Source organism: Delphinapterus leucas, chromosome 5, assembly GCF_059928025.1.
Source record: "Delphinapterus leucas isolate spDelLeu-1000000601 "Yukka" chromosome 5, BTC_Dleu_Yukka2, whole genome shotgun sequence".
Taxonomy (NCBI): Eukaryota; Metazoa; Chordata; class Mammalia; order Artiodactyla; family Monodontidae; genus Delphinapterus; species Delphinapterus leucas.
In genome coordinates, this window is record NC_143133.1 from 43,469,729 (window position 1) to 43,484,537 (window position 14,809).

A 14,809-nucleotide genomic window follows, 5' to 3' on the forward strand; every position below is an offset into this window, starting at 1 on the left:
TCTGGAACTGATTTTCCTCTCTGGTTCTGCAGGGGGCGGGGAATATAAGACAATAAGAAATGTGTGATAATTAAGATTCTTCCTCAGATGTCATTTTTGAAGACATCCACAAGCTGCAGAATTATACTCATATTACATATGGAATAGTTTATTTAAATTAGAACAGCAACTTTTTACTTCATTATACTTGGAACAAGCTTTTACTCTCCACAGAAATTTTTCCTACAGTCCTTTAACTTCCCAAATATTAATCCAATTCTTTCAAGCATTGCTCTTTCAGAGACAGTACAGAAAAAAAAAAAAATCACACGACACATTCCTTTGAATGAGTCCTGATCCCATATGGACCTTAAGTGTAGGTATGCATGTGTGTGTAAATATACATACACACACGTGCACACTGTGCTATATAGTAAAGCATTTACTCTCCAAAAGAAAAGCTTTCAGGAGGTGAAGGAGGGAGAAATAAAAGCTCAAAAATTCCTCCCTAACCAATTTCAAATTTTATTTCTAGATGAACTGTATACATTTTAAGCTGAAGGTTAAAACAAAGAATTCATAGGTTTAAAGATAACTTCAAAAAAATTCTAATATATGTATGAAAAAGTTATATAGATCTATATAAATCTAAAATATGTATAAACATACTATCCCTTTATTCTAAAATCCTTCCTTATAATCAGCTACACTGAGAACAGAACTATTTTCTAGCAGTTCAAAGGGTCATGTACACATGAGACTCTTTAAATTAATTTACAATTACAGCTGACCCTTGAACAACATGGGTTTGAAGCGCATGAGCCCACTTATACGCATATATTTTTCAATAGTAAATACTACACTATTAAATGGTCCGTGGCTCCTTGAATCCTTGGATACACAGGGCTAATTGTAAGTTATACTTGAATTAGCCCCTGTGTTGTTCAAGGGTCAACTGTACTATTATAAGCAATTTCTCAAAAGAAAGCAGAGGGTTCACATTAGTCTTCAGGATATGGACACACACACACATCTTTAAATCTGAGAAACAGCTAACCAAATAGAATAATGTAAAATATGCATTGATGGTTGGAATTTCCGAGAAGTTTAAAAGGATACAGACATAGAGAACGGCCATGAAAAAGTGAGGAATCACCCCGATGTGGGCTCTTTTTCTTTCTTTGGGCTCTGTTGCTGTCCAATAGAGAGCATCTAATATATCTTGTCCAAATGATGAAAACAGACGATCTGCTACCTAAAGAGAACAATTTTGTTAAGGTGTTTCTCAATATTCCATTTGAATATGTTACTAAAATTCAGAGGTGAACTCAAATACTGGAAATCTCACTTTTTAAATCCTACTAGAAGCTAGGCTCCAAAAGAGAGCAGGATCTTTATTTACTTCTTCACTTACATTTCCTTATTCTCTGACACACAATGAGTGCTCAAGTTTCGTGTTACCTGAATTAGACTTTGTCTAATAAACTCTGTTTGTAACAAGAAAAGTTTTAGTAGCAAAAATAAAAGGGAGAGGATACATCAAAATCACAGTTCCTCTGGTTTTAAAACTCTCTGAACTCAAATTCAGGATTCAAACTTAAATCCTTTAGGACAAATAATATCATTTGACCCACTCTACTCACACCTAAAGCAGTAAATAACAATAGCTGTAATTTGTTTGAGGTTTATAAGAATATAATAAGCAGATTTGCTTCCTAAAGACATTTTCAAGTTCTGATCTCCATGAATACAGTATGATAAATAAAGAGAAGCACATAAAAAAAGAAAACAGAAGGGCTTATCATTCAGGATTCAGTCACATTCTAAGACAGGACCTTCCCAGACCATCCAGTCTTTTGTGGTTCCCGTGGTCTCTAACTATTACCGTGTTCTTCTTCATCACGGTTATTTATTATTTCCAAATACCTCCTTGTTTACTGCCTCTCTCCCACCTGTAGAATATAAGCTCCAGGGGATTAGGCTTTGTTCATCTCTGGATCTTCGGGATCTTGGCATGTAGGGAGTGTTGGTTGAATATCTACCGAATGAAGGGATAAATCGCTACCATTTAGGGAGCTCCTACCACATGCCTGGTCTGTGCTAAGCCCCTCTACGGGCTGTCTCGTGTACTCCTGGTAATTCCCCTAGTATCTCCACTTCACAGATGAGAAGCTGAAGGTTAGAGTCATTCAGCAACCGGTGGCCATGTGCAGGATAACCAGGATTGGAGGTAGTTATCTCTATACTAGAGCCTGGACTCTTCTACACTATGCTGAAACCACTCATCAACTCTAGTCTACAAAGTGAATCAGTACTTAAAGCCACTTTGATCAGCAATTCATGGATCCTTCTGCTTGCCCTGTTTCCTAGTAACGGTAATACCACCACCTTGTAGAGGGCTGTGTAAATCAGGCGGCGTCTGCCTTAAGCTTGGGAATAGGGAGAAGCCCGGTAACCTGCAATCCCCCGGAGGGAGGGCATGGAGGAGATTAGTGGGGTGCTGGCACGGAGAGCCACCCATGCGGCCGGGGAAGAAAGGAGGCCTGGGCTTTTCCTTCTGTGGGAGGGAGGCGAGAGCAGGATGGCTACTCTGCTTCACAAACCACACCCACACTTAACGGGGCAAAGCAAGTGTATGGCAACGAGCCTACAACCAGGAAGCTGGGGTGTGGTTTTTAAATCACCCCAGTCAATGAATTAAGGACTAACCAGGGCGGCCAGAGTTCTGCGGCTTCTACGAAGAGATGGCAAGCCCCCAGCTGCCCGGGCAGCGCAGCTTCAGGGCAGAAAGGCCAGCAGCCTCCACACCACCCCACGTGTCTACGCCAGGACAAGCCCGCCTGTGACTAATTGAAAAGACAGGTAGACCTTACTTGTGTCCCCAAAGAGTAGTATAGGAAAGTGCAAGTTGAGTCTCAGAGGTTAATTATATAACCCAGGTTGGCTTACTATCTATCTGACTTATTAAGTTTCTGCCTATAAAGCAAAGCATGTTTTTCTTTGCTTTGTGTAGCTGTTAATTTATGTAAATGCAGATTTTCATATGATGACTGCTTTAAAGCGCAGCGTACTTGGAAGACATATTGTATTCAAAATGTTAAGTACTTAGAGAAATCGGGAAATTGTTTACTTGCTTGGTGTGAAAATTCAAAAGCCACTTAAAATATAAATCTACTATAGCCAACATACACATAACCCTAAAAGTATCTTCATAAATTTAAAAATTCTAGCAAAAAGGATACACAGGTTTCCAATGAATTTGCAAAATAAATTTCTCTACCATTTGACAGTTTACGTTCTCAAGGGAGCACTGACTCAGAAATGTCTAGGCAGCAGGTGCCCCTCTTCCCTACCTGAGGACACTTTGTGCCCTGAGGACCTGCTACCCTCAGTGTGTCCCAGGACCGGCAGCACAAGCACCATCCTGTTAGAAAGACAGATTCCCCAGTGCCAGCCCAGACCCACTAAATCAGAATGTGCATTTTAACAAGGTCGCCAATGACCGGATGAACACTGGAGGCCAGAAGCACCATTACCAGAGCCTGCAGGAAAGTGTTCTGTGCTGGGAGGCTTGGAGCCGTGTGCCACCGGCCAGGCCTGTGCAGGCTGGGGCGCTGGGCTGCCTGGAGGGTAAACGAGGGCCCAGGCTCACCTCGAGCATATTGTAGATGATGTAGAGCTTGATGACGGACTGGCCCCTGATCAGGTGATACATCATGGAGTAGTCCACATAGTGCATCATAAAATAGCAGATGACCAGAATGACGCCCTTCAAGATGTCACACACCTGGGCAGGCTGAAGCAAACGTCTGTCCCTGAAATACATGAGAAGTAATAAAAATATGAGTTTTACCTTCTGTGTCCCTGAATAAACAATCTTTACTGGACATACAGTGGCAAACAAAGGTAATGGGACTTAGGTTGATCTTTCAAAAATTTCAAACTAACGAGGAAAGTTATGCTGACTACTCAACAGTATGAAATTTTCTGCCCAAGGAGAGAATATAAAATATTAAACCAGAATTACTGCTAGAAGTGGGGAACCTAAACAAGTGAACACCGAAGGCAGGCGGCTTCTGACAGAGTGCTTGGAAGCCATGGATATCCACGAAGGAGACACAAGCCTCCCACCTCATCGGGAAGTCCTGGAGCCCCACTGGCTCAGCCCTTCTTACGCAGTGCTAGCACGCTACGCGTGGTGTTCTGCACTTCGCACTTTTTATTTCACAGCATAACAGATTTTTCCGTATCGGTTCATAAGGAATTCATACTTACATGACAGTGCAGTGCCCCACTGTGTGGATGTATCATAATTTATGTAACATATCATTGGCAGATTTCCAGCCTTCTGCAACTATAAACCATGATGCAATGTACATGTCATGCCATGTCAGTGAAAGGGCATCTATGGGATAAAGTCCTAAAACTGGAATCTCAGGGTTATGTTCACTTGACATTTTGATAATAGCAGCTGCGCTGCCCTCTGCAAGGGTTGTACCAATTTACACTTGCACTAGACACCTGTAAGCCCACGTGCATCAATTAGCATTTGATCAACTTTGGGATCTCTGCCAATGCCACTGGTGAAAAATTGAATCTAGTAGTTTCAATGTTAATTTCTCTCATTAGGAGACTGACATCTTCTTTATATATTTAAGTTATTTATACTGTGTGTGAATTCTCTCCTCACATCTTTCTCTTAACTGGTTTGTAGGACAGCTTTTATATTACAAAAGTTAGCCGTCTATGACACGAGTCGAAAATACAGTTGCTCCTTAAACAACATGGGTTTGAACTGCACGGGTCCACTTATATGTGGATTTTTTTCAATAAATATGTACTTCAGTACTACGTGCTCTGCGATTGGTTGAGTCCATGGATGAGGAACCATGGATACAGAGGAATCTCGGACACGGAGGGATCGTGTATACGGAGGGCTGGCTATTGAGCACAGGGTTGGTGCCCTAACCCCCAGTCGCTCAAGTGTCAACTGTGGTTTTTTCCTAATTAATACAAGCAGAATATTCCTTACTTTTGAGATCAGAGTATAAGGAGCTAAACCTAAATTGTGAATGGAAATGTCTTCCTAAGACACAGCAAAAAAATACATTAGAAAAGAAGAAATTTAAGACTTCTTTCACTGAACGTAAAATTCCTGTGACAAGAATGGGAAAGGTGTTTTCTCTAAGTCAACTACAGGCTGATTCCTCAAGATAGAAAATGCTCAGTCTCCTGCTTTGGCAGCTTTTACATATGTATTATACAATCAATAAAAAGCCTGAATACTGGCATTAGGAGTCGCAGAGTCTCTTCACTGCTGCCCGTTGTGACAATACTTTAGGACCTACCTAAGGGGTGAGCTCCCTTTCCAGCGGCCTATTGGCGTCCTGAGCTCTCTACTTACTTGGTATTTCCTGGCTACCTATTCTCTCTGGAGCTCCTTCCTAGCCCTTGTCCACATTCAGATCGGGGGCTCTTTTCTTCCAAAGATCCTTGTAGGGCTCAACAAGGAACCCGTAACTGCTACCCAGAACACTGGTCTATAAGATAACAGTGAGGTATGCAATGCCAATTCTGCCAGATGTGCTACAGAACCTCATACTTGTTTTCTACAATACATACTGCACTGCGTACTACATTGTAGTATTGCAGAGGTTTTCAGTCAGGTGTGAATTTGACCTCTTCACAGAGAGAATAGGAAATCTGCAAAAATCCTGAAAAGAGACAAATTCTGAGAAGACTGGGTCCAGGGAGGGCTAGCAGAGGATGAGAAGACACTGGGCTGAACCAACGAGCTAGATGGAGAGACGGGTCAGAATAGTCCAAGTCACGCCACGTGTCCAAGTCATACCACCACGGCACAAGCCGAGGGAAGTTATTCTTAGTAGTTGAAGTTGAAATCTTGGGAAAAACTGCGTCAAGGACAAAGCTGATCAATGTCTATCATCATTTTTCTGTCCCTTTCTGTCTCCAGTGCTGTTCCTCTCTCTCCCTGTAGACTCTGGACCTTTTCTCCTCATGAAATCCAGAGTGAGCTGTGTTTCCCATATCCAAACACCTAGCCCAGAACACAGAACTCTGCCAAGGGCTGTTCAAATATCGAGGTAATTTGGTGCTGGACCCCAAGATAAAAAATGGAAGCGGTATATTTGTCAAGAGCTGGAGGTAAACATATTTTTAAGTCAAACAATGAGAAGAGGAGACATTCTGAACACTCTTGGGCTCCTGGCCCGTGTGCCTGTCTCCCCCGGGATGGCCAGGGTCAACCCGAAGCATCAGCCAGGAGCACACACCCACCTCCCCCTCAGAAGTGCTGGCACAGCTGAGCATATGCTGAAAAGCACAAATCACCCATAGTCGGGGGCCTCTGGGTTTAAGAACTAGAGGTCATGTTTTATGAACTAAAGAAAACGATAGGAACGAAAAGTAGGGTGGTATTAATGAATTTGCATTAATTACCAAAAAGATTTAGATAACTAATTAAAGTAGAAATCTATACTTAGAGCTTTTGGTACTAGACTGGCATCTACTTAGTTAAGTGATCTCAGTCAAAGCACTTTATTTAAGAGATAAAAGGATTTTTAATACCTATCGGTCCAATTTTGTTTCTTTATAAACATTTGCAACAAAGGAACAGTGTGTTAGTATATCTAAGGAGGAATATTATATTCGATACAAGTCATTGTTAGAAATTAGCTACCGAACATTGGAAAGCTGTCTCCCCAAATAACGTAAGACCACACACTTTAAACCAAGATGATAATAAATTTAAATTTTTAATTTTAAATAAACAACTTTAATTTAGCTTCCTTTTGCTTAGGATTAAACCAGGCTGTAAACATGGCGAAGAGTTGAAGAAACACCTTATGCTACAATCCACAGGTCCTATGAGGCAGGCACCATTCTAGGCACTTGGCACGTATCTGTTCTAGTTTCCACGACAATCCTATGAGATCCTATGAGGAAGGTTCATCACCATCCCAATTTCACAGATGACGCAAAGAGTATCAAGAACGTGCCTGCAGCTGCGTGGTCAGGAATCAGATGTGGGGGACCAGGGATCTGACCCTCTGCATCTGGCTCCAGAAGGCATGTTCTCACTCCCATCTACCGTCCCAGACTTTTCTTTAAAAGAGCTTTTAAACTTACAGGAATCAGCAACTCGGTATCTTTTATCTTTCAGCATAATTTAATACTGTATAATTTATCCCTGTACTGTCATCTCATATGGAAAAATTATTGTGCTAAAAACCAAAAATAGCTACAATTTTTCATTTCTAAAAAGAGGGAAAAAAGGACTATTTTCACTGGATCTGTGCACTGCTTTATGTGCACTCTCTGCTTTGGTGAAAATTTTCCATTGCTTACATCATAACTGTACAGAGATGACTCTGATTTTCTCCTTAATTTCAAAATTAAGAGGATTTATTCAAATAAAAAAATAAAAGCATAACTCTTAAGAAACAAGGGTCTTGTTTTCATATAAATTTCCCTGTAAATGAAAAAGGAAAGTTGCAAAAATAAAAAAATCATTTCTAAGGGGGCATCACAGCTTCTCTGAGTAAGAAAAAATCTAACCTCAAAATAAGTCCAGCTGATTAAAACAACTTGAACCAGTTTCAGCATTTGTTTCCTTCTCTGCCAGGACATTTTTAGATATGATATATGATAAGTATTTCCAACTCCAGAAGAAGCTTCTCTACAGCCCTGCCAATCAACTCTGAATTGGTTTATGAACAATACTTTCAGGCTGAAGCTCTTCCTTATAAATGCCTGTTAAACGGTGGTTACTGGCAATTCGTTTTGCAAGCACTGAAAATCCCACACTAACACATAAACAAGTGGAGGAAGCTGTTGGACAAAGTGAAAAACCCACTAAATCTAATTTACAGCTGGCTGTGAGTTATCACAAGACAAGTAATATTAAACAAGATAGTCAACACAACTTAAATTTTTTTTAATTTTCAAGTTAAGCCACTCTTACAGAAATTAAATTGTCTACATTTCTAAATTTTATCTTTTGGTCTTTCAAATACTTTCCCTGGATTTGCACAATTACCGAATAAAGTGACCCAGTTGTTTCAAGGGCACTTTTGGGGAACAGAATGATGTAGTAAACCAAGATGATCAGGTGTAGGCTTTTTCTGCACCCTGTTCAGCAGAAGGTACTATGCCAACGAAGATTAAAGTAAAAACTGATAGTGAACAGAAAAAGATCAGGAAAGAAGAGGAGGCAACACAAATGACTAAGAGAACTGGGGTAAGCCCTGCCTAGTTAATTTTCAAACTGGTGTTGAAACATACCAAGGTATCAGCATGAGCTACTTCATTACAAAATACGCAGATGGGATTTCTTTTTTTCTCTCTTTCTCTTTTAACATTTTTAGCTATTTGTGGTATAAGTGAAAGAATGAAGATATATAAGCACTATTGAAAAAAACGTGAGATATTAAAAATGGTCTCCATTTTTGAAAGAGAAGTCGTTTTATAATTTTAGAGTAAACTGGAATAAAGTATTAAGATTAAGATATTTTCCTTAATTAGGAGATTGAAAATTTTAAATCTTAAGTTTTTGTGACAGACAGTAGAAAAATAATTATAAAAGCTTAAACTGAATGACTAAAGCGTTCCTTGGGCTTTGAAAATAATTTCAAACTATACTAGGAAAAAACCACTGGTTTTATAAGCTATGTTTGGTGCCTGGAGGAGGCAAAATAAAAACTGCTCACACTGAAGGGCTCAGCTGACTGATGTGGCATTGGGAATGAAGTACCTGATGTCAGGTCTAGTCCGACATGTATAATTAAAGATCATTTTATCAAGTGATTTTCTTATGTTAGATGAGATCACGGTGAAATCCTGCACAAATGTGGACAAAGCTCTATGACCAAGTAAGGACAGGGAACCACATTTTCTTCAGTATGTGTCCATCTCCAAATGGTTATGTCTATATTTTTTCATTATAATCAGTATTCGTTTGTACTGATGTCAATTTGGCCGAGAGTATAGAAGGAAAAATCAGGGTTTACTCACCACGAGGAGTCCCTGTGACACCACATTCCATTCTATAAAGGAAGTGAAAGTGCTCCTCCCTTCGGTCTGATTTACGAGAGAGAAAGAAAGAGAGAAGGTTGTAATGTTGCTACGCTACTTAGAGCGTCATGGTGAGGAAACAGCGGACAATAAAACTGAGGTTAGGAAGACTCTCTAACAAATATATTGCTCTTTACAAATCAGCCACGTAGACCAGCCCTGGTAAGAGGAAATGACAGACGTACTTGTTTCCCCAGAGAAAGTTACCAAGAGCTCTCCCTACATGCGCGACAGGGGTGGCATGAATCACTCAGGCCAAAAATAAGGCTTATATCTAAAAAGAGAAAAATCTATTATGTATATGTGTGTGTGTTCATATGTGTGCAGTTAATTTTAAGTAGAACTACCTTGGAGGAGGTAAGGCATACGGAAGAAACCCAATGGGTTAAGAAACTCTCAAGCATTTGAAATTCATAATTCTTCGGGAGATGAGAGCTTTCTGTGGGGTAAATTCTCAAAAGAAAAAGACACCATTGCCTCTGAAAAACAAAAAAGTACATAAAGCCCAAGTAAGAGTTATGCCTAAAACCGAGGTGAGAAATCAGTAAAATTTACTTGCACATATTTTATTTGCTCCAATAGTAAAAGAAAATTACTCTAGCATTTATTACTTAAATCTACTCTACACTTATTACTGTCTAAAATATTTTAGCAAAGTTTTCAAAACTATCAGTTCCTGGCACCAGATAGTATTGCTTTTCTCTGCAATCTCCCTCAACTTTTAACTCAAATGTGACTGAGGCTTCTACAACACAAAATGAAGCCACAGGCGGGAGGAGGAAAAAGGATCCAGAAAAAATGCCACGTGAATTAAAAACACACATACAACTGGTTATTATTTATTTATTCTATAAGTAAATTTGGAAAAAATAATGTTGGATACCTCTTTAGCATAATACAGAGCAGTCTACTTTACTAAAAAACAAAATACTTTCATTCTTCCAAGAAACAAAGACACTTCATATAATAAATCAAAACAATTCTGATTTTCATGTCCTCATCATTAAAAAAATTATCCTAATTCAAGAAGTTTCTCAAATGTTTTTAAAAAATTATACTATCCTGAGAAAGAGGGAAGACATACATAAATCAGTTGGCTTTTAAAGAATCTGGGTGTATTTCTTTATTTTAGTCTACAACAAAGTAGTTAAGGGCAAAGGCTTTTCAAGACTGTAAATTCATTAGCAATAGTTTTCACCTAAATATTCTTGAAATTACTAAGGACAGGTGTAAGCTTTTTATGCAAGCAGTACACCCTTTGCACACAACTACCGAGTCAAGAAAATTACCCTGCCAACATCTCAAAATGAAAAATATTTTAACAGGGTCAAAAGCTGGCAAAATGTCCACCAGGGGAGCAATCACGATAAAGGCTGGTTTCTTAAGGGCTGCAGATTCGCCCTGGCCCTCAGGCTTAGTGAAAGGCAGAAAGTCTATTTAGTTTGTCAGTACTGACAAACACCCCCAAACCAAAACCCACGGCAAGTCTGCAGAAGATTTAGAAATAGGTTCAAAAAATCAATTCTAAAGCAGAAAGCCCGGGAGGCTGTCAGCTTTCGGAAGCCTCTCACAAATGCTGTACCAGATACAACTCTGCATGTAGAGGAGGTGAGAACACCAATCCCATTTCTGAAAAGAGGGCAATAATAGTACTCTGCTATGATGTGACACTGAAACCACAGCACTAGAGCCTGCAAACTGTTGCTGTTTTCATGTCAGCATCTTGATTACTTTGACAAATATCCCTTCCCACCCCCCACCCGGCTTTTGGGGAATAATTTCAAACAACTAAGAGACTAGGAAGATATCAATAGTAACTTTCTTTTTTTTTTTTTAACAGAAAGAAAACTAAAATACAGGAGAGTGAGAAAAAGGAAACAGAAAAAAGAATGCAATTAACCTCTTTGCTGGTCTCTTTAATTTCTTCTTACCTCTTTGAAAAAATAAAGTCAGACTGAAGGAAAGAGCACTTTTTGTTTGCTTAAAAAGATGGGACATGATACAGCTACAGGTAAGACAAATCAAATAATCTTGAATGGAAGTAGAGAATGCTGGAAGAAAAGCTATAAGATGACAAAACTTGGCTGATTAATAATTTTGTAAAAATAAAATGTATTTTTATATTCCTAAAATATGTGAAAGGTCTTAGACTTAATATTAACAATAGTTTTGCTAATTCTGATAAAGTATACTTAAGGCACTAAGACAGGAAGGCAGTATCTTCATATTCTGTATAATCTGCCTACACTCACAGAGTATTTAAAGTGCTGAAGTTCTGTTATATAATTTTAACTGCACTTCACGTTATATATACACATATTTATTAGTGATGGCATAAAATGTAATTTTTCAGTTGATCCAAACTGCAGAAATAGCAAGAACTGTTTGCCCAGGAAAACTTAGCGGAGTCTTCACTGTAGTGTGATGGGCTGCCCTCTAGTGTCAGTTTGGCCATAAAAACTTGAAAATAGAACGGACTTGAATTCTGTTTTAAAATGTTATTCAAATTAATTTAGATTGAAAAGTATTTTAAAGTAATATACGAAAGTTATCACCTTTACTTTTTATGCCAAAAAAAAAAACCCCTTAAAATACCTAGATAAAGTTGGCTCTAGGGACCACTGACCACTCACACTAAAGCCAACAAGGAGTAGAGGGATGAAGTCTTCCCAGCTCTCTGCAACATCTCTCCCAGTTTTTAGAACAAACACTGAAAGACTTCTCTAATGCTACTTTGGTGCCTTGCTCCCCAAGTGACAAGGGACACAGTTTAGATACCTGTGTAACAACAAGATGGCTCCTGCTGATTTTAGGTTACACATCCTTTTAATGCTATATCTCATAGTGCCAACAGCCACGGAGAACATGCTCTGTCTTTAAAAGCCATTCGCTTAAAGACAGCTAGAGCACGAACTTGCCTCACATTGTTGATCAAAGAATAACTAAAAAATAATCTAGCTCATAGTGTAGACACGAGCTATTTTATGTCAGATAGCCTCACCTGGGCTTTATCCAACTTTCCGTGCGTCTATTCTTGTTATGCAATCACACACGAAGACTTCCATTTAGTAATGTCTTAGATTTTTTTTCTTGGTCTTCTGAAAAGGTAACTGAAATAACCATGATTCTACTGAGCTCCCAACAGTGATAAAGGAATAGTGATAGTATACAAGGTTAGGCTTTCTGAATATTGGAGTACCATGCTACAAATGTCTGGAAAAAAAAGGTTTGCTGATACGAATAAAGTCTTCCTAAAAATTCTCCCAAAGGCATAAAGCACGTACTTGAGTATCTTAAAGTTGACGGTAAATTCCTAAAAAAGATACTCCCGTTTGATTAACAAGAAATTAATAAAATATATAACATAATTCTTTCATTCTGGAAGGAGAGGAAGATTATAGAATATGAAGTATCACATATAACAATGATGTGACCTTAATTCTTATAATCTACCCCATGCCATCTTGCAAAGAAGAGCTTTTACTCTTATCACAATATGATCATCATGATCGATAAATTCTTCCAGTTTACACTGGAGGGATTTCTTCCTTATTAAGAATGATTAAGGCCGTTTTTAAAAGGACTGTTATGTGTTATTCAGTACGTACTAAATATCAAGTATATGCTTGTTTATTACTTTAAAAGAGACTCTTCCATGACTTTAGTCTTTAAAAAAATCAACATATAATTCTGTATGTTGATCAGTAATTTTATAAGTCAGTTTCCATGGTTACTGATGACAATGTTATTATTCATATATTTAATATACCATGGAAGAGTCACCTACTTTATAGTTAAATAAAGTTTCACATATTATTGTCCATTTCAGCATTTTGTAACTTTTTCGGAAGGAAACGTATTTAGAAAAATGACGCATGTGAGAAACGTAAATTGGGCAACTATGCTAAGAACACTGTAATAATGTTACAGAGAGTGACCACACAGAGCAGAGGCATGTTGATGTAACCACAGAGAAAAAACCTGTAAAATCCAAATTTCTAACCTCAAGACCAAAAAAGCAATAAGATTCACATAAGCTTTACATTTTCATCTTCCTGTTCCCAGTTTTGGAAGAGAAGGAAGGAAGGAAACTAGTATTTATTCCTGTCTACTACAAACCAGGCACTACACTAGGTATTCTTTGCACATCTCTCAGTCTTTGTGGTAAAAGATGCTGGCTCTAAACATCCCCTTTTTACTGATGGGGACACAAGCTTAGAGAAGTTAGTAGTTGCTCATGACTCGTCAGTTAATCAATGCTGGGCCAGACTGTCTGATCCTTCCCACCAGGACAATGGTCTTCAAGAGCTTTCCCCTCTCACAAATCAGAGGGGGGTCTCACCTGTAAGCAGTAACTAAGGCTAGCTAGGCCATGAAGACAGAGACTCTCAAATGAGACAGGGGAGGAACCCTGTACTAAGAGCTCCCTAGGAGATTCTGATGCCAGCCACCGCCCACCTCCCCGCCTAGCACCTGGTTCTCACTTTACAGATGATGCCCAGGAGGCCAAGGGGCTTGAAGAAAATAAAAGTACAGGCTGAGCTAGCACAGTGGCAATGTGGTTGGTCCTTGACTCTCAGTGCTAGGCCTTTTCTATTCTTCTACACAGCCTCCTGCATTATTAACATTTGTTTACTGGCCAAAGCAAAGTTCTGGTCCAAAACCATTTGGAAAAAAAAAGTACATATAAAAAGTACAAATATTATATAAGCATATTATATAATATTCATTAAAAAGATAAACAGTATTCATTTATGCATTAAGGGCCAAAGTGTGAAAGAAACTTAATGATTATCCCTATTCTAAAAAATTTATGCAAGTGGTTATTTAGCTCAACTACAAGTAGTAAAAATAACTTAAATGTTTAAAATAGTTCATAATCTTAAACTTACCTTAAGCCATAGCAAGGCAGTGTGAAGAGCCTGAACAGCGCCAGGAAAACTCTTAAAGGAAGCAGGGTGAACACATACAGAAATGCATCCAGGCACAGAAAGATTCCAAAGACCATGAGCTGGATTTTAAAAGGAGAGAAGAACATAAAAAACAAAATGTAAAATAAATATTCTTTAAAATATTACAGATGAAAATTTCAAACAATCAAGGAATTTCTAAGCTTTGTAGGAAATTCATTTCTTATAACTTATCCATGGGAATAACAAGTTAGTACTTCTCCTTGTGTATACAAGCCATATTCTAATGAAAAATCCCTTTTCAAAATGCAAGTTTGTAGTTCTTCTTCCAGAGTCTTTGGTTTACCACCTACACAAGTCAATTAAAACACAAGTTGCCCTTGACCACAGCATCTGATGTAGCTTTCTGGGTACTTCCTCAAACTTTAGAGATATTATAGAAAACCTTTCAGACAAAACTTGTAAAGTCTAACCTTACTCTTATGTAAAGAGATTACTAATTTTAACAAAATTTCATGTATACTATAACTTGTTGTACAGAGAAGGCATTATTCTTAATTGGAGGAATAGCTGCTAATATCTGTAATGTTTCCCCCTTTCTTGTATACTTGCCACATAAGGAGGACAGAATCTTTTGATGGCTTAGAGAAGTAGCCATACCCAGGCTACTAAACTCCCCTATTTTAAGAGTGGTGACTTTCTGTATGTCTGACACACAAACATGGTATGATATATACACCCTCACACACAGCACTTGATGTATTCTTAGTCAATAAACTGTCCTACATATATATATTAAGCAGTTAAAATCCACACTGTTACTGGTA

General features: G+C 38.4%; 1 protein-coding gene across 1 annotated transcript in view; it reads right to left on the bottom strand.

Annotated features, from left to right (window-relative positions):
• TAPT1 (transmembrane anterior posterior transformation 1) overlaps positions 1-14,809 on the bottom strand; it is a 64,386-nt gene that overhangs the window by 22,989 nt on the left and 26,588 nt on the right. Inside the window, exons 3-5 of the mRNA XM_022566943.3 lie at positions 13,965-14,083; positions 3,632-3,794; positions 1,099-1,234 (exon numbers count right to left, since the gene is read on the bottom strand). Of these exons, the coding sequence (XP_022422651.2) occupies positions 1,099-1,234; positions 3,632-3,794; positions 13,965-14,083 (418 nt within the window). The remainder of the gene's footprint in view (positions 1-1,098; positions 1,235-3,631; positions 3,795-13,964; positions 14,084-14,809) is intronic.